At 44.0% G+C, this 19,982-nt stretch overlaps 1 protein-coding gene and 1 long non-coding RNA gene across 6 annotated transcripts; one reads left to right on the forward strand and one right to left on the reverse strand.

Annotated features, from left to right (window-relative positions):
• Window positions 1-1,390: 1,390 nt before the first annotated feature.
• On the reverse strand, window positions 1,391-17,057 carry LOC309639100 (serpin B8). Of its 5 annotated transcripts, none has more exons than XM_082415931.1 (9): window positions 16,911-17,057; window positions 12,818-12,900; window positions 10,644-10,821; window positions 9,231-9,368; window positions 8,138-8,222; window positions 7,307-7,424; window positions 5,398-5,540; window positions 3,517-3,669; window positions 1,391-1,904 (listed from the first exon to the last, which is right to left on the reverse strand). In XM_082415931.1, the coding sequence occupies exons 5-9, from the start codon at window positions 8,195-8,197 to the stop codon at window positions 1,500-1,502; spliced, it is 879 nt and encodes a 292-aa protein (XP_082272057.1). In that variant the 5' UTR covers window positions 8,198-8,222; window positions 9,231-9,368; window positions 10,644-10,821; window positions 12,818-12,900; window positions 16,911-17,057; the 3' UTR covers window positions 1,391-1,499. The 5 variants fall into 5 exon arrangements, with proteins under 5 accessions (XP_082272057.1, XP_082272054.1, XP_082272053.1 ...); XM_082415928.1 differs by lacking the exon at window positions 8,138-8,222 and adding an exon at window positions 11,055-11,287 and having other exon boundaries at window positions 16,911-17,056; XM_082415927.1 differs by lacking the exon at window positions 8,138-8,222 and having other exon boundaries at window positions 16,911-17,056.
• Window positions 17,019-19,772, forward strand: LOC309639122. The gene is made up of 2 exons (XR_014251484.1): window positions 17,019-17,150; window positions 18,066-19,772. It is a non-coding gene; the product is annotated as an uncharacterized lncRNA (long non-coding RNA).
• The last annotated feature ends 210 nt before the right edge of the window (window positions 19,773-19,982 follow it).

Here is a 19,982-nt window from a genome sequence, read left to right on the forward strand (position 1 = left end):
TTGATGGCCATACATTTTGGACAGTAAGATAGGAAGGGAAGAAATAATCAAATAAATTGTACCACATGTCATCAATTCTAAAATGACCTCCCCTCTAAAATGCATTATTATTTCATGTATTGCTAAGGAAATAAAAGCTGTGCCAATTGAATTATGATACAATACTTTGTTTCACTAGAATTTTTTTTATAAATATGTAAAGAGTCCCTTTAGGTGCGTTTAGATATATATTTTGTTAAGTCTTCTTCATAGGTAAAATGCAATATTTTCAAAATAAATTGCAAAATAACTTAAAACCATATTCAGAATCTGGTTCTTTTAAATGTTTATGGGGCTTAAAACCATAGATGTTCATTTTCTCATCACAATATTCTTTATTCTGCCAGCAAGAACTTTGGTATGTGGGCATTACCAAACGTGAGCAAACATAGCCCTATTGTCTGGGATTTTCTTCCAAGCTACTGACACTCTTTCTGCAAGTTTTGATGTTAGCGTGTGATAGGGAAGCCTATAACACAGGGTTGTAGGGTTGTCCTTTCTTAGGTCCTATAAATTATGGTCATTGCTTTGCAAGAAAATTGGGAATTTCACTCATTCTTCCAAACCTTGATATTCACTTCTCTAATATCAAATTCCACATCACTGTTTCACTTCAGTAATTTTTGGCATTTACAATAATTTTTTTTTAAACATCTTTATTGAAATATAATTGCTTCACAGTGGTGTGTTAGTTTCTGCTTTATAACAAAGTGAATCAGCTACACATATACACACGTTCCCATATCTCCTCCCTCCCGCATCTCCCTCCCTCCCACCCTCTTTCCTCTTCTGTACTATTAATCTGTTTGTCTATCCCTGTGTAAACACCACACTGTATTAACAGGGCTTTATGATAAGCTTCAATATCTAGTAGAGCAGAGCTCTGCAACTTGATCTTTTGCTTTAGAAATGTGTTATAAATTTTGGCCTTTTGCTTATTCATATAAATTTTTAAATAAACTTGTCAAGCTCCATAGAAGCATTGCTGGAATTTGTATTAGAATTACATTACATCAATAGGACAAGTGGGGGAGAATTGACAATTTTTTAACTCAAGGTGTATTTGTGATATGAAATATGTCCATTTATTTTGGTCATCGTTAATGACTGTCAATAGCACTTTATAATTTTCAACATAACAGTCTTGCTTATCTTTTGTTAATTATCATTCCTAAGAACATTATATTTTTAGTGCAAAATTAATTACATTTTCTAACTATTGCTTTTTAGATGCATAAAAATGCAATTGACTCTTGTCTAATAATGATATTGTGTACTACCATAGCAGGTATTGCTCTAACCTCTTTATCAACCTATTAAATCCTCTCAACAACTCTGTGAGGGGGTCCTGTTATCATAATTACACTTTATTTTGGCATTCAAACCACCACATCAATTTGGTCACAGGGAATTTGAAGTAAGGCAGGGTGGGCAGAGTGATGTACAATGACTGCAGCCCTTTATGGAGAAGAGAACTTGCCGCAGAACAAAATGCTGTTGGTTTCATCGTGCCTGATGAAGAAAAGGAAAGGGTGGTCTGCACAAAATCTTGGTTCAATTCTGCTGCACTGGGAGTTCCTGACCACGGCAGTGGCCGCAGCTGCCTCCGTGCCCTCCTCATTGACCTCTACAAAGCACTTGTGCACGACCTTGGACATGGGCACGTTCTTCTTGGCTGACATTCCAGAAAAGTCGGCCTTGGCTTCCTCAAAAGCATCAGTCATTCCTAAACTTCGAAGAAAAGCCTCCAAGTCATAACTCTCCTCCAGCTTTAACCTGGGAAGAAAAACTTGAACTTTATCCTTAGTCAGCTTTTCTGGATTTGTCCAGGCTCTGAACTTCTCATATGTAAGTGCCTTTTCCACCTGAAATAATGAAGAGTTAAATCTTAAAAGCTAGATGACAATAGCCTGGTACCCACCCATCCAGCCAGTCATTAACACCTCCACACACACCCATGACCTGCAGCTAGATGGTGAGATCTGGTCCAAGATAATCTAAGGGATATTTCCTCTTATAAACACACCAGGATTTCCCCTCAGATTCTTGCATTTTCCTTGTTTTATGGATATAAGCGAAGAACAGTTAGAAAAGACCTGAGACAAAGATAGGGTTTTATTTTTAACTATCTGTACCAAATTCATTTCAAGCGGTTTTTTTAGTTTAGAAAATTCTCATAACCAATTGACTGTATTCATGTGAAACACTTTACCATGAGTTTAAGAACTTGTTCGACAAAAGGGAGACAAAGCATGGCTCAGAACTCTGATGGATGAAAAATGGGGAAATCAGGGATCATCTGAACGGGAAGGAAGACGTGGATTCTGGGGAGGGGAGAGCAGCAATGGGGAATTCCACAGGACGATTGCTTCTGGCATCCTTGTTTGCCCTCTGCCTGCCCTGGAGTTTCAAAACCTACAAGACCCAGAACTCATTCTATTTATCCACAGGGAAGAAATAAAGGAGGAAGAGGGGGCTTCCACTGGCATCCCCACTTCCCTTCACCACCTGGAGTCCGGGTGAGCGCTCCGCTCCCGTGACAGCTGGGTTTGGATGTCAGCTCTATTCCTAGACTCTCCTGATTTTCTTCTCAAGTCGCCATGACAGAGCTCATCCTTGACTTATGCCAGGACCTTCCTGATTCCATGGAGAAGCCAGGGAGATGAGGCAGGCCCTAGCCTCACAGCGGTGTGCTGGTGTGCAGGTGGTGGGCTGGAGCTGGCTTGTATCTCCGGTGAGTGTCAATTGTTAAACCCTCGAGAGCCTAAATTCAGCCATGGTGGGGGTATTTACACCACAGGAATCGGCAAATATTATAATGCTTCCCCTACACCCCAGAGAGCCAGATAACCAGCACACTATCACTCTTGTGCCTCCCACCCTACAAGTTTACTTCCCCCCATCCTGAACCCCCATTTTCTGTCACGGGAAAATGTCTTCCTCCTGTCTAAGATAAATTCCTCACCTGTACTTGAGACCCTTGCTCCTCAAAGTTGGTCTGTCACCAATGGCATTTGCATCACTTGGAATCTTGTTAGAAATGCAAAATCTCAGGCCATAACTCCCCCCAAATCAAAGTCTGCATTTTAACAAGATCCCATTAGGTTAATATGCACATTAATGTTTGAGGAACACTGCCCAGATCCATTCTTACCCTTTTCCTGTCCTTTTCTTCAGTAATTATTGGGCTCTCAACTAGCCCCTCCCTTCAAAGTAAATAATAATGTTCTTATATTTTTGGAAGTCTCTCTTCTAAGCTTCATCAAAATTTGTCTATACCAGCAATTCCACTCCTAGTTGTACACTCAACAGGAAATGCATACACATGTTCACCAAAAGACACGCAATGGTGTTCATTTAGCACTCCTTAAAAGAATCCTAAATTGGAAATTCCTCAAATGCTATCTGGTGGATGGACTCTTAAAAATGAGCTCAGCCTGGATCCAAGGACACTCAGACTCATTGGCAAGGGCTCACCTCAGCGAGATCCGCGCTGTCGTCAGGCAGTAAAATGAGCATGCTCAGCTCCTGCTCCACGTAGGGCAGCTCCAGGACCTGGGCGCGCACCTCCTCCACATACCCCATTTTAAACTCAGCTTGCTTAAACATCATCTGCACTGTCTTCTTCTCCTAATAAGAATGCAACATTAAAATCAAATTCCTGAAAAATGAGCACAGTGCACTAAAAAAAAGATGTCTGATTCGCAGAATCCCTAGGTACGTATAATTATTATTTCTGTGCACTTATGCTGATTGATGTAAAGTCTTCATTATTACATATTAGTGTTGAGTATAACATTCTTTTGCCCCAGCAGATCAAGTATTATGAGGCGGGAGAGAATAAATTGGTAAATATAGAGAGACACAAAACTATAGTATTCTCAGAAGAAATTGTGTTCTTTTTCTCTTTTGAGAAGATGGGTGGAGAAGCACTCCCAGGGACCTTTTAATTAAAAAGTTATTTCTCCAAGTTAAGAGAAAACTTAACTAATATTCAGGTCTTTAGGCTGAAAGATCTGGTTAGAAAAGGTATATAGGCCAGAGGGAGTTATACTTTTTTTTTTTTCCAATAAATTTATTTATTTATTTTTGGCTGCGTTGGGTCTTCATTGCTGCGCACGGGCTTTCTCTAGTTGCGGCGAGCGGGGGCTATTCTTTGTTGTGATGCACGGGCTTCTCATTACGGTGGCTTCTCTTGGTGCGGAGCACGGGCTCTGGGCGCACGGGCTCAGTAGTTGTGGCACACGGGCTCAGTAGTTGTGGCTCGCGGGCTCTAGAGCACAGGCTCAGTAGTTGTGGCGCACAGGCTTAGTTGCTCTGTAGCATGTGGGATCTTCCTGAACCAGGGCTCAAACCTGTGTCCCCTGCATTGGCAGGCAGATTCTTAACCTCTGCGCCACCAGGGAAGTCCCAGGAGTTACACTTCTATTCTGAAAACTTGCTCAATTATATAATTGGCTTTATGGCCTTGCTTTTCTTGAAGGGGGAACCTTGATAAGATGTGTAGGGTCCACCATTTTTAAAGCTTGCATCAAATATATTCTAGATTTATAAATTTTTGTGCAATACGCTGTTATCAAGCAGATGGAGGTCAAATTCCAAGCTAACAGTTATTGACCCCAGCCGTTGTCATATTCAAAAGTGAATGGAGAAAAGTGTTTTTAAAGTTAGGCATGTAATTCTAGAAATCAAATATACAACGTGATGCTATAGTTAATACTTTGTCAAATACTGGAAATTTGCTAAGAGGGTAGATTTCAGGTGCTGTCATCACAGAAAATATATGTTAACTATGTGAGGGAAAGATATTTTAATTAGCTTGACTGTGGTAATCATTTCACTATGTGTATGTATATCAAATCCTCACCTTGTACACCTTAAATATGTATAATTTTTATTTTTTAAGAAGATTCAAGAATAAATAAAAACAAAGCTGGCCTGAACATTTGCTAACACTTTTTTTCTTGTATTAGGAATTGTACAGCCATGAATTCTAAGGCAATAAATAGTCAGAGTTGTCACTGACGATTGCAAGAAAGTCTCTAAATACAACAGTGATAGTAAAATACAAACATAATTCCAAGGCTTAGAAGACAGTTTCTTTCAATCCAAATAACATGACCAGAGAGAGAAGATCGATTTGACCAAGGATCCAAAAACAAAATGATCAATGTAACAATTATTTTAGTTGTCCTCTTTCCCATTCCAATAAGAGATATATAGGCGGCATGAAATTCCTTCAGAAATAAATTAAGAATCAAGACAGTGTGAAATAAATTATTTTTTTCCATTCATTCATAACCTTTCCCAGAGTATTACTTTAGAAAGTAGCTGTATATCTGCAAAATATGTCCCTACCTTGTTGGTTTTAAAGGTCATTCCCCTTGTGTGCTTTCTGTCAAATTGCTCATTCCACTTTCCTTTGAAATAGGTTGCATTCACGAGGACCAGCTTAGTCAGAGGACCGATCGCCCCAGCCCCCAGGATCTCTGAAATCTTTCCTGTAAAGAGTATGAGAGAAAGGTATTGCTCTTGGGGGAGAATAAACATTCTTTTACAAAAGTTCTCTTGACATTGAAAGCCAAGGCTTGGTGGAGAAAAGGCTGGATCCTGTCGTTCTGGCTGCCTGAGGAATCAGGGTGATGGTGTTTCATTCTGTGCACACATACAGAGCAGTGTTTGTCCTTAAACAACAGTCTTGAAGCAGGTAGGTCAATGATCATTTTGCCCTCAACTTATAGATGTAGAAATTCAGGTTCAGAGTATTTGCCTGACTTTTTGCCAAGGTCACATAGGCGACAAAGTGGTTGAGCTGAGAAAATAACCCAAGAGTCTCGATTCCAACTGTAAGCTTCTCGACCTTGGCGCCATAATTTCTCAGCCACGCCACTCCTGGCATTTTAGGCCACGTAATTCTTTGTTTTGGGGACGGTCCTATGCGTTTAGGATGTTTAGCCATATCACTTCCCCCAACTGTGACAACTAAAAATGTCTTCAGTTATGGCCGCATATCCCCTGGAGGTTGATTCTGATCAAGAATCGTTGCTCTGTGCCCACCTTCAAGTCTCATTTAGGTGAGGAGAGGCTTCCAAAGGATAGGGATACAGATCTGTAAATGGGAGAAGGCAGCTTCCTGGAGGGAGGGAATGGGGCAAAGGAATTAGGGGGATGCAATAAAGGGGCCCAAACTGAGTTGTCCAATGAGAGCGGAGACGAGGTGATCCCCAGCCTCCCCTCCAGCTCTGCTATTCTGGGAAAACTCGGGTGGTCAGCCTGGTGGAAGGAAGGGTGTGAGCAGCCGTGGAGGGGGAAGTGGGTGGTGGAGGGAGGGTGAGGTGTGGAGAAGCTTCTGGCTTCGCTAGCTGACTCAGTGCTGCTAGATCAACTGGAGAGCCAGAGGCCACTGCACACGTGACGTATGAAAATATCAGCGTGAAAGGCTCTTCCCTTCCGATGGTCGTTGGCCGCCTGTGTAATCATGGGTATTGTGGCTGCCTGACACGCAGCGGATGCGCCGTAAGATGGAACGGATGGAATAATGAGTGCCAGGCGGGCACGTGAACAAATGAGTGACGTAACCTCCCCTCCTGCTGGACGGCTCTAAATTGCGTGCTGAGTACTCAGAGTTCTGAAAAGCACGTCCTTTTTCTCTGCACTCTAATTGAGAACTGGCAGAAATGTTTCTGGTGAGACAGAATGTGTCCGGACAGGGCACCCTGCATGCTCCACATTAGCTGCACTTCCAGAATCCGGAGCAAATTCAGAAAAGCAAACTTAGCCACAGCCAAGTTCAGAGGGAAGGAGAGGGCTGTGGATGAAACTAGAGCGGCTCACATCACCACTGGGAGGTGACGTGAAACGTTGTCCCACCTCAGCTGTAATCTAAATGGAATGTCCTCCTGCCCTTAGAGCACGGCAGTGTCCTCCCAGGTAGAAGTTAAATGGGGCGCCAAAGAGGAAGCATTTTTCAGGGATGTTCCAGTACCTTCCAGAGGGGAGGGCATCTGAGAGACTAACATTAGGTTTAAGCATTTTTCAGAAATCACCACTTCATAAGCCCAAGAAAAATATCAGAATTGCATCAATGGCCTGAAAGCCCAGCAAACACACATAAACAGGCCACTGGTTACAGGGTCACAGTGGCCACCCGTGGAGGTCACATCCCAGGTTACAGGGTCACAGTGGCCACCCGTGGAGGTCACATCCCAGGCAATCTCAGCTCTGTGTCCCTCACAACACCACATCTCCTGAAATGAAAATCTCTCACCTTCAGTCTTCTCCGTCACCCAGTCATTTATGTGTTTCCTGCATTCTTCAGTGTCTTTAGAAAAGGACAGTTCCTCCAGGTCTGCCTGATAGAACTTCTGGCAGGATTCCTTAAAAGCCTACAAATGCAAAATACCAAGTTTGGCCATATTCTACTTGGCAAAGTTTCCTAAAAGTGTGAAAACATTTCTTTCTTAACGTGTTTCTAGCACAAATGCCTGCACAGGGCACCCTGTACTTTAAGACTCATTTATGCAATTAATCAAAATGTACAGACTGCTGGCTTTGTGCCTGGCACTGTGCCAGGTGCTGGAAACCAGGGTGAAGGCATGACATTGGACCTGAGGTGGCTCACAGTCTGCTGAGGGAGAAACATACACACACGATAGTTACAATATGTTTTGAGAATACAGACGGCGGCAGTCATGCACAAAACAGCCCGTGAACGTTCCTGTCAAACGCTTAAACTCCATATTGACTTTCTGTTTGATTTTGTCTCCCCCACTAGGTGGTCTAACCCTGTTTTACTCATTTTTGTATCACCAGCGCCAACCACAGTGTCTGAAACATCCTTAGGGAATGATTGGGAGGCTCCATAGTGGAACTAGATTATCACGAAATCTTACAGGTCCTCCAGGAGTGGAATCATTGTGTGTGTGTGTGTGTGTGTGTGTGTGTGTGTGTGTGTGTGTGTGTGTGTGTGTGTGTGTGTGTGTGTGTGTGTGGAGGGTATTAGGGAAAACAGTGGCAAGGCATGAGCCATGGAATATAAGTTGGGATCAAGTCAAGAAGGTTGTTATATGCAACACATTAAAACCCAAGGATAACTCACCTCATGAAAGGTTGTTTTCTGATATAATGTGCCTGGCAATGGCTCCCATCCTCCGCCCATCTCCTGTTCTCAAACATTTTAGCTTCTACAGAAGAAAGAAGATGTAGAGACAAGAAGGACCCAAGCAACCAAGAAAAGTGGAGAATGGTTCCCTGTGTCCCCAGTAGTCCCCAATTACGGTATTCAAAGGTCAGTCTGATATTCAAAAATGAACATCAATTAACCAGGAGATTCCTGGAATCACTAGTGCTTATCCTAGAAAACTTAACTAGCTGAGGGACCCAGAATCATCTACAATAATATTTAAGCCCAGAGCAGGCAACCTCCACGGGGTAGCACCCAACAGCAGCTAGAACACGATTATATCTGAGTCTAACAAAATAATCCTTGGAACTGCTGGCCAATAAGATGGCCGGACTTGCCCTGATCATTTCATTAATCTTAAGATAGCATCACTCTGCATATTATGTGGCATAATTTTTTGGACTTCACTTATTGAATAATGGCAGGCTTTTACTGGACTAGGGAACTTTGGAATTATATGTTGCAGTAAATAGGAACTACCCAGATTCAAAACCTTATTTTTTATGAACAGATTTTAATTTTAGAAAGATTATTCTGTCAGTAGTGTGAAAAGACTAGGCTGAATTTGGAGAGATCCATTAGGAAACAATTAAAATAATAGTGTAGAAGATGTGAGAATCTGGACCCAGGCAATGGCGGTGGTGATTCAGAAGAGGGGACAAATTTAAGAGACTTTGCGTGGCCAGCTCCACAGAAACAGCCCAACAATCAGAGATGAGACCAGGGGATGGCAAGAGTGATGTGGTCACTGAGATGGGGATCAAGGGGGAGAGGCAGGTCCGGGTGCAGGAAGATGGACAAATTGAAATTGACATCTGGGAAGATATATCAGAGACAATACTTTTCCAAAGGACACAATTCAGAAGCAATCATAAAACTCAAAATTACAACTACAAAATATAACTCTAAGCACATTTTTAAGGCAGCAGAGTTATACTTTATCTCTGCTCTTCTGTAGTTTCTGTTTTATTTTCAATTTCTTTTTCATCAATGTGCAAGCACTACTTACTGGCAGGAAATCACATGTCTTTTCCCCAAAGAGTTTGTTGGCAGTTCTGAGCAAGCACTGAGGGCCAGATTTGTTCAATTCCATGAGAAGTGACTGGAATCCTTGGTGAATATCTCCACCTTTGTTCAAACAAAGTGCCTGGTAATAGAAGACGAGAACGGCAACTTTTGACATGCCATTTCTCCCCCAAAGAGCTATTTCCAAACAAATTTCGACACTGAAAATCACAGAGAATCCTACTTTAAAATGAGTTTTGTTTAACCGTCTAGCACAGGGTTCCTCAACCTGGCAGCATAGACTTTTGGGGCCACATACTTTGTTGGGAGGCTATCCTGCACATCCTAGGATATTTAGCTGCATTTCTGGCCTCTGCTCACTAGATGTCAGTAGCACCTCTTGGTTATGACAACCAACTCTGTCCAGACTTTGTCAACTGTTTCTGGGAGGAAAAATCGCCCCCAGGTGGAAAGCCCTGCTCTAGCAGATTTATCTATGCCAGGAAGACAGCGTGTGATAACTCAGGAGGGAGACAGAACAGAACAAACAGGTAGCGGGAGTGACCCACAGAAGACAAAATGAGCAGAAACGTTTCATTAGCAATTCCACAGAAGTCCTCCAGACCAGACTGTGACTTAAATGTCAGGTCAGAGTGAGAATCAAGGCTGTTCCCTTATCTCCCAACAACCCCAGTCCAAAGCCTCATTCCTCCAGGGAGCTGGAAGAAAGAGCCACCAGGGATTCAACTGTGGCCGTGGACACGCTTCTGGGGGGTGTCTGCGCTCCCCGCTATTAGTGGGAACATGATGTGTATATGACAGTTTTCTGGGATACATTCACCAGACAGTCAAAGAAACTAAGACATAAATAGGGGAAGGTCTACTTCCCTAAAGTAATATCCACTACTTCCTTGGTAGCTAAGGGCACATATAACCCATTTCGGATCAATCAGATAATATATTCCCTCTAAATAACTCCAGAAGATGTAAAAGTCCTCATTTGTGTTGCATTCGTCTTCCACTTATGCATAGTTGTACACTAGAAACAACCCATTTAACAAAAAGGTTCATTTACACAGTTGCATTTCAATTTGAAATATAATGTTAGCAAAAGTTTAAAATAGAACAAAGTTGAAATTCTTGGCCTTTTTGTGGAACAGAATTTTAGTTCACCTTACCTGTCAAAGATGCAGAAAACAACGTAGTGACTTGATTTCTCCCATGAAAACTAGCAGGAGATTCCGTCTTACACAATTCACCTTTCTACCCATGTCTGCTTTCTCTCCATCACCACGGTGCCCCTCCCACCTCCCAGCCTCACCGGCTTCCATCAGCTGGAGTGAAGGATAACAGACCAGCTCTATGAAAGCACAGAGGAAGCCCACCCTTGGTCTTCCCTTGTGGTGGGCACGCATACCTGGGACATCTGCGCCGCAGTGTTTCCTTTGGCCCCCATTAAGACCATGGTCAGGGCAGAGGAGAGGCTCAGGGGAGAGAAGAACACGTTTCGCAAGTTGTCCTTTTCACCCAGCAGTTTTAATAAGTTGATGGCAAAAGTGCCATTTGCTTCACAGAGATCATCCATCAGTGAAGGTCTGCACCCAAAGCACAACACAGAAGCACATTAGCCATATGCCCTCCACTAGCCACTGCTCACTAGTCACTAGTCACACCTCCACCCCAGTCTGTGGACACTGGGTATGGTCAGCAGAATAACTGCATCCCCAAACATCCATGTTGAATCTCCAAAACCTGTGACGATGTTATCTTCCATGGCAATAAGGACTTGGCGGATGTGATTGAATTAAGGATCTTGAGATGGAGTCGCCTGGATCATCCGGTGGGCTCAGTGTAATCACAGGCTTCTTATAAGAGGAAGGCGGGAGGGTCAGAGCCAGAGAAGGAGAAGTGAGGATGGAAGCAAAGGTCAGGATGATGTGGAGACACAGAATGCAGGCAGCCTCCAGGAGCTGCAAAAGGCAAGGAAATGGGCTCTGCCCTAGAGCCTCCAGACGTAAAATGTAGCTCTGCCAACCTCTTGCGGACTTCTGACCTCCAGAACTGTAAGATAAATCCCCCTATTTCGGATAGTTCTTCAGTTTGCTGTCTCTGGCATAATTTATAAGCAATGTTCTATGAATTATAATATACTATACATAAAAATGACATTTCTGTCACGCTGTCACATGAAAACAGCTGGATGGATTTCAACAGATTTTGGAGGGTTTTTCTGGGATGGTCTGCCCTAAAATGTGGGCTCCTGGGAAGACACAAAATTTACTTTAAATCAGAAGGACTCGAAAACAATAGACCATTTTCCACCGGAGTTGCTGAAACTGGGCTAGGAGCTGTGAAGGGAGCCCCTGGGCACGGAGGTAGAACATGAAGCCCAAATCTCAAGTCATCAGATGCACACTTTGAATCAGGCACTAATTTTGGATCCAGCCTCAACCTTCCCCCCAGCTTGACTAAACTTTAGACAAGCTTCTTCCTGCCTCTGGTGCCTGACCTCTCTTTCCTTAGAGCACTTACTCTAGGCAATTTGTCATCGTAAGTTCTTTCTCTGCTCCTCCGAGAGGCAAACATTTTGAAAAGCCTCTCTCCTATTTTACAGCCCAAGACAATCCTTCTCAAGTCCCTAGAAGCCATCCCTTTACAATGTAACTGTCGAGGAAGATAGTCTCCGTGGGACGGTGGGAGCAAAATCGCAGCAGGCACCTTGCTGCAAGCTGCGAAAAGCTTTTGCAGCATATTAATTTTTATAGTTTTAGAAACATTTTATAAATGCTGCATTTATTTCTATTAAACCTTGTAGAAACCTGGGCTGCTAGTCAGTAAATTATTAAAGTTCATCAACTCATCTTGGTTTCCCTGAATCTCTTTGCTGTTACAGTTGAAGACATTTTGGAAAATAAAAGGACAAATCATCACCCATAATCCCATGATGCTATAAGCTATTTTTTCTATTATGCTATCTGTTTTTAATTGGCATGTATATTTTAAACTCAAAACTCGTAAAGCTACACAAGAAAAATATGTTCCAATTTGGAAAATTAGCAAAACAAGCAAAGTACTGGAGACGCTCCTCGAGAGAAGGGTCGTCATGCGTCTGCTCATTTTTTTTTTTTTTTTAACTTTGGGTTTATTTATTTATTTATTTATGGCCGTGTTGGGTCTTCGTTTCTGCGCGAGGGCTTTCTCCAGTTGCGGCGAGCGGGGGCCACTCTTCATCGCGGTGCGCGGGCCTCTCATTATCGCGGCCTCTCTTGTTGCGGAGCACAGGCTCCAGACGCGCAGGCTCAGTAGTTGTGGCTCACGGGCCTAGTTGGTCCGCGGCATGTGGGATCTTCCCAGACCAGGGCTCGAACCCGTGTCCCCTGCATCGGCAGGCGGATTCTCAACCACTGCACCACCAGGGAAGCCCATGTGCTCATTTTTATAAACAGATGGGCCATCCTCTGGTCCTTCTCTCATTCCCCAGTGGACTAAAGGGCCTCCTGCAGCATCTTGAAAGTATATTTCATTTAGACGTGGAGGGGGTGGGTCTTCTGGGCCGCAAGGGCAGGAGGGGAAAGTGGGTGGGGAACACACCTGTTCTAACCGGAGCCGCTTCACTCTTGAATGGTTCCTTTGAAGCTTCCTTCTAAGATATTTTCTTTCAAGAGGAGATGTCTCTGGTTTAAAAGAAAAAAAAAAGGGTGGTGGGGAAAAAAAAAAAAAAAAAAAAGGGTGTGAAGTTCACACACTAAATATAAAATAACAGCCCAAAACCCATTCTTTAAAGTTTGAAAAAAATGTATTAAAACGTCAACCAAGAAAATACAATGGCACAGTTTGACAACAGTGCTCTATACTTAATAGGTCATTTAATAGAGGACACAGTGTTAAGTTCCTCAGTGCCCTCACTTCAGTAAGTCCCTCCAGAGCCGTCAGCTGCAGGGCTTGAACCCAAGGGCTGCAAGGGTCAGAAGGCTGATGTGTCTGCAGCGGGCAAGTCCCACCACAGAGCAAGGCTCAGCCTCCCTCCAGGCCACTTCTCACCCCACATTTCCTCACCTTACACTTGAGGATGTTTCGGAAAATAAAAACCTAGGAGCCAGGAGGCATATTCAAACTTGATAGCACTGTGCCTACCAGAAGGTGGCACCAAAGAGACTCGAAGAAGGAAAGAATTAGGTAAACTGGAGATTAAAGACAGGAATACATTTGGATTTGATCTTACATGAGCATAAGAGTTTTGACCTGTGGACTGAAATAAAAAAATGCACAACGTGAGATTAAGTTGTGAGCTAAGTTTTATTCAGGGTCTTACTGAGGACTATAGGCTGGGAGACGGCCTCTCAGAGAGCTCTGAGGAGGTAGGGGAGAAGCATGATTTTGGCTAGGGAACGCACGCAGTCAGACATACATATCAGTAAAAGGTCACTGCTAGTCACGAGGACCAGATATCTCAGTTAGTGATTTTAGTGCTTTCCTATGTAGGGGAAGATGCAAGAATCTGGGTTCATTAAAATTTTTTCCTGCGATACCTCTCTCTAAGGAGGCTGTTTTCCCAAAGCACAGAGTGTCTCATGCTGTTTTTCATCCTGAATTCTTTTCAGCGTGCACTGTAGGTCAGCAACTGCAATGGCTAATGACTTGATCCTTGTAGAACCGGATGGCGGGCAACATTCTTTGTTTTACAGGAGCCAGGGTGAAGCAGACATAAGCTTGGGCTGGTGATTGTGAGTGTGTGTGTGTGTGTGTGTAGTTGTCCAATCTGAAAAGGCAAAGGAATGAACTGGAATATCACATCAATTTCCTCTTTACATTGTAACTGCTCTTAATTGTAAATGTCTATGGTTTCTTCCATATTGCCTCTTTCTTCATCTCATTTCCGCACCTCCATTCCTTTTCAACATCCAGGTGCTGGTCAGCAGCAGAGTGCTTCCCATCAGCATGTCGCCCCCCAGCACTGACACACCGTCGCACACACACACCAGTGCACCTCTCAGATGCGCCCCCAGCTCACACCAGTGAAAAGATTTTATTTCCAGCCAGTAAAATGGATTGGCATTAAACTCGTTTTCCTTTTACAGGTGAACAAACAGGGTCAGAACAATTAAATACTGTCCTCAGGTCTCAGAAAAATCTGACAGATTCAGTCACAAAAGCAAGCCTTCTGTTTCCAAGTAGTTGTCCCTTGGTATCCATGGGGGATTGGTTTCAGGACCCCCGTGGATACCAAAATCCAAGGATGCTCAAGTCCCTTATATAAAATGGTATAGTATTTGCTCATAACCTACACACATCCTCTTGTATACTTTAAATCAGCTCTAGATTACTTATAATCCCTAATACAATGTAAATGCTACGTAAATAGTAGCCAGAGGGCGCAAATTCAAGTTTTGCTTTTTGGAACTTTCTAGAATTTTTTTCAAATACTTTCCATCTGCTTTGGGTTGAATTTGCAGGTGCAGAACCAGTGATAGAGGGGAGGGCCGACTGTATTCGGCATCATTCTCTCCTGGGGGCCTTGAATGCCTGTCATCTCCCTGCTCCACTCCCCCATCCCATACTCACATCCCAAAGTGAATCTGTTCAAAGAGCACTTATGTCCAACTGTCCTTATATGATTTTGAAGAAAAAAAATTAAAAACAAGTGCCATAATTCCTGACTGGGGGCTCCCACCCTTGGGGAGATGGTTTCAAGCTGGCTGTGCACTCCATGCCAAGACAACTGACAAAGGGCTAAGGAAGCCCACAGTAAAGCAGGATGAATTCTCTTTAGGAGTTCAGGAGAAGGGAAACAGGATTGGGCAGGAGCTCTGGAAGGTGGTGAAAGAGGGGGGTGAATGTGAGGGCTGTGGCTGCGGGATAGGCAGGTACAAAGAATGTAGAGGACGGCCATGGTTTGTGCGGGGCCCAGGGGAGTGGGTGTGTACGTGTTCCTGTGAGAGAACTGATGCCTGAGACAGGAGGGGCCCCTCTCGCCAGGTTTAAAGGTTTGGACTTGAGCTACGGTCTGGAAAGCCAGGCACGGTTTTCAAACAAATGCTATACCTAAGTCTTAGAAAAATATTGTGTCTCACCATTTGGTGGGGAAAAAGGCTGTGGACCCTGCCGGTAGACCACTGCCATAGCCCAGGGGCTGCCTACTACAGAGGAAATTTCTGCACTGAAGACTAGAAGATGGAACTGCCAGGCTGGGTGACTGATCACACTCGGATAAGCAGCAGGGGCATCAAGGATTATGCTGAGGTTGTAGCTAACCCGCCCTCAGGGTGCGCCAGGAACCGCAGGAAGCTATGTGAGGAACCAGCTTGGAGTGGGGAAGGCGCTGCGTTCCATCTGCTCCATGTGAGATGAGTGGAACATTCCATCCCACGGGATCCTGTAACAAAGACAGCTGAGGGACGTTTGTCAACATAGGTAGGGGACTCAAGCTGAGAAGTTCTCCAGCGAGCATTGGGAGCCATCAGCATCCTGATTCCAGGAGCTTCTAGGGGAATGGATGAAATTACTCAGAATGTACATGAGGAGGCAGAAGAGAGAAAAGAAATCCACCTCGTTCTGGAGAATTTCCAATTTTTGCAGGTAGTGAGAGGAAAAAGACGAGAGACCGAGACCCAACAATCCGGATGTCCTGGGAGAACGGGGAGTGTGTGAGGGGCCGGGGAAGTGGGGAGGGCTGGAGGAGGACAGGAAGGTAGCACCCAGGCTGGAGAGGCGGAGGGGAGCCAGTCTGGGCCTGAAAGCCCTCAGCAAGGGGTGGGAGCCGGAGCTAGTCGGCTGAGTAGTATCCGGGGAGTGTGGAATCGATTCAGTTAGCTACTGTGGCTGCAGAGGAGGGGAGACGGGGGAAAGCTTTTGTTTGTTTCACGTTGAGGGAAAGCAGCCCATAAAGAACAGATAAAAGATGTTAAAGAAAAAAAAGAAAAAGAATGGAAGAAATACAGAAAGAAAAAAGGAGGGGAGGGAGGGAGGGAGGAACAGAGAGAGAAAAAGAAAAAGAATGAGAAGGAGGAGGAAGTGGAGGAGAACGAGAGGAGGGGAGGGGAGGGGAGGGGAGGTACGCGCAATAAGCTGGATCGCAGAGGGGACAGGGGCTTGTGCTGGGGGTGGCATTGACCCAGCACCTCTGGGAACTTGCCCAAGGCTCCATGCAAACTCCAGGCGAGGAGGCCGTGGGCGCCACAGTCTTCCCGCTGCGCCCTGCGCTCCTCCCACTCGCTCTCCCCAAAGCTTCCTCCCTTCCATCTCCGGGAACCGCCGCCCAGGCTCGGGGCACCGGCCGCGCCCTCACTGCCAGCAAATCGCAGCGCAGCGGCGGCAGCAGGCCGGGTGGCCCTTCCACTCCGGGGACCACCCTCTGACCCGGGGCGGGTCTGCGCACCGCGCACCTGCGCTCGGGTCTCGGAGCCCCGTCCTGGGAGACTCACCTTCGAGCCCCAGACCAAGCGGGCCGGGGGCCAGGGTACGGGGGTGCCAGGGCGACCCCAGCCCCGCAGCCCTCCTGCCCGGATACCTCCTGCTGTCGTTCCCCTAGTCCCCTCCTCCTCCTTTCCCAACCCCTGCGTCTGCCTCTGGCCTCCCTTCCTCCCCTCCTCCCCTCCTCGCCCCCGTCCTCTCTCCGCAGGAACTCTAGGCTAGAGGCGGCCGCCGTGGGAACCTGAGGGCTCGGGAGCCCTCCCAGCCCCGGTACCTGGGAGATTCCAGCTGTTGCTGCCGCTCCTACTGCTGCGGCCGCTGCTGTTCCGGCTTGGTGGACGCTTCACGCCCGCTTTGCTTTCGGGCCGGCTTCCGGCGGTGACTCAGAGCACCGGGAGGTGGCGCTGGCCTGTGCCGTCTCTGACTCCGCATCCCCAGGCTGGACCCCGGGCGGAGGCTGAGCCTCGCGCGCCCCCTCCTGCCCCGGCTGAGAGCAGACGGCTTGGCGGGGGAGGCAAGTCACCCGCCCCCTGAGGGTGTTTGGGGAAGACTTAGCCAACTGGGGGATTGGTTTGTTTTCCTGGGTTAGTACGCGTGTATGCAAGAGCAGCTTCAGAATCGGAACTCCACTGTGAAAATTAACTAAAAGCAAAACCAGAGGTTAAAGCTTCCTAAAGCCAGTGGTTTCCAAACTGTTCTGGTAGGACGTCCCATCAAAACAATTTTTGAGCATGCATCTCCAGTATCGAATTTACATGTGCTTTATGCTAAATACTAATATATTATGCACGCTATAAACACGTAAACAAAAATTTTAAAGATAAGAAAAACACTTTTTGATTAGAAGTACATTTTTGTGCTTACAAAAATTATTTTAAAATTTAATGAGATCAATGTAATTGAATATATGTTTGCCTGTTTTAATCTTAGTTTAAAGCTTTGAAATACAGTAATTTGAAGGCCTGGTTTTAAGTTCAGTTTATTTCTAAACTTGGATTGATAGCTATCATAAGAAAAGTCTTCTCAGGAAATGGGTTGATTTTAAAATGGAATAAAGGCATCATTAGCTGTACTTACTAAACCTGGACATTTGATTTTCATCCACATGCTAATTATGCAAAGATTTCTGGTTAAAATCTAACTGGTAAAAATCTCTTTATCCTCTTGAAAATCATTTGTTCTTGCAAACCAAAATTTTTAAACCGTCATATTTTAAATATTTTTGACAGTTTGAAGCCCACCAAATCTTTTCTTTTTGTAAGATTTTAATGAAGTTTAGAAAATTATATTTCCAAGTTTTTAAGTGCCCAAATATGAAATTGTTAATATCTTTTTAGCAATAAAATCATATAATGGAAAATATCCATATAGATGTTCTCAAAATAATCACTCTACACTCTTTCAAAAGCAGTTGATTTCTCATTCATAGGTAAGATGTACCTTTACCTAAAGGCAATCGACTATTTATTTTGAAGAATACTTGCTAGATTTTCTACTACTAATAAGCCATTTATGATCACAGAAAAGTTCAGCACATTTGGAGCACCAGACTTTAAAAAAAAATATGTAAGTAATTAACCTCTTTTTTAAAGTACTTTGGTATGAAATAATAAGCAAGCCTCATTGTTTTACAAAAGCTATCGATGGTTGCTACACTGCTTATTAAAAAATATTGTAAAAGTTCTACTTTTTAATGTTCTAGGTTGTTGTTTTTAATCACAGTAACACCATCTGGTAGCACGCATCCTTTGCAATACCTTGCCCAAAGCAGACACATGAGGACGCAACTCTCAAGCCTCTGCATTATGAAACAGTGGGTCTAGTGCCTGTGCACAGGTTCAAAGAGCCAAGTTGAAGTTCAAATCCAAGTAACTATCCCTGACCCAGAAGTCTGTGCAGTTCAGCTTCTAGAGGGGAACTGAGAAGGCTAATTAGGAGCCAGAGATAAATGGAGACCCTCCAGTCTACAGCATCACAGAACAATTTTGATGAGTATCCTTGCCATCTCAGGTTTACGTTGGGTCCCGACTTTTCAGAGAGTTCTTACTCTGGAAAAGCTTAAAGGAACCACAGCCCTGACACATGATTAACTAAACATGAATGGGATAAAGATCACATAGGGATTAGTTCTCCTGGTCTCTGACAGATAGTGGCGAAGGGAATATCTTTCCTCTTTCCTCCCAATAATGGAGGGCTGGCCGGGGTCCCCTTCACTGGGCCTACCATATCTCTACCCCTTCTGTTTCAAGGAAAGTAGACTTCTTTCTTCTCTAGGACATGGTTCCATTAGTCATCTCCTGTAACTTTAATCTCTTTTACTTCTTTGGAGTCTTCTTATCTCATAAATATACTCAGCATCTCCCATATTAACACAAACAAATAAACACAAAGCCCCACAACTTCCTCGCTTCTCTGCTCTGTAGCTACTGCCCTGCTTTTCCGTCCTTCCATTCACAGTCAAGTTTTTTTTAATAGTTTTGTTTTCCCTGGGAACAAAGGAGATTAACAGACCGTGATTATTATCTATTGTTCTAAGGTCTGTTATCCTTCTAAAAAGATAGGCTGTATACATTTGCACTAAGGGGAGAACACAAATATCATCAGCAAATACTTTAAGCCTCATTATTGAAAAAGCCTGATACGCATGCGCACACACAGGTACATGTGTCTCCAAGATGACTGCAGTTTATTCTGCAATCATTCCTTGCACTAACATCCACTTTGAGTCTGTTTCTCCCACGAGTTTGTAAGCTCCATGACTCCAAGAGACTGGGGACCAGGGTCTGTTTTTGTTCAGAAGTGTAGTCTTCCAGTAACTCTAATTCTCACAGAGAAACAAAGCGCACCAGTAAGAGTAGCTATGTAGGTAAATATGTATAAAAGACAGCATAAGTTTATCCTTCTTAGTAACTTTTCCTTCTATGTGATTTAAAAGATAGCTGCATAAAGCAATAATTATGAAACTGTTCATGGGCTTATAATTCATAAAGATGTATAGTTGTAGGACAATAATAACATAAAGAAAAGAAGAGGAAAAAGAGTGATACTGAAATAGAAAAAAAATTGGAGAAAGTAAATAAATAAAATACAATAAATCCTTTAAAAAAAAAAAGAAGTGTAGTCTTCATGCCCCGAATATCAACTGATACAGTGTAGATGCTCAGCAAACATTTTTTGAATGAATGACTGCCTGAATGCATCTTACTAACCTGAAGTTTCTAGTATCATCCTTTTTCCTCTTTTGTTTGTTTGAAAAATACTGTGTTTAATATTTTCTGATTGACAGCCTCTGACACAGAGTTACTCTGGTCTTCCTTTATCTTGGCTTGGTTTCCATGCTCCCCGT

Source organism: Balaenoptera physalus, assembly GCF_965194825.1.
Source record: "Balaenoptera physalus genome assembly, chromosome: 12".
Lineage (NCBI taxonomy): Eukaryota > Metazoa > Chordata > Mammalia > Artiodactyla > Balaenopteridae > Balaenoptera > Balaenoptera physalus.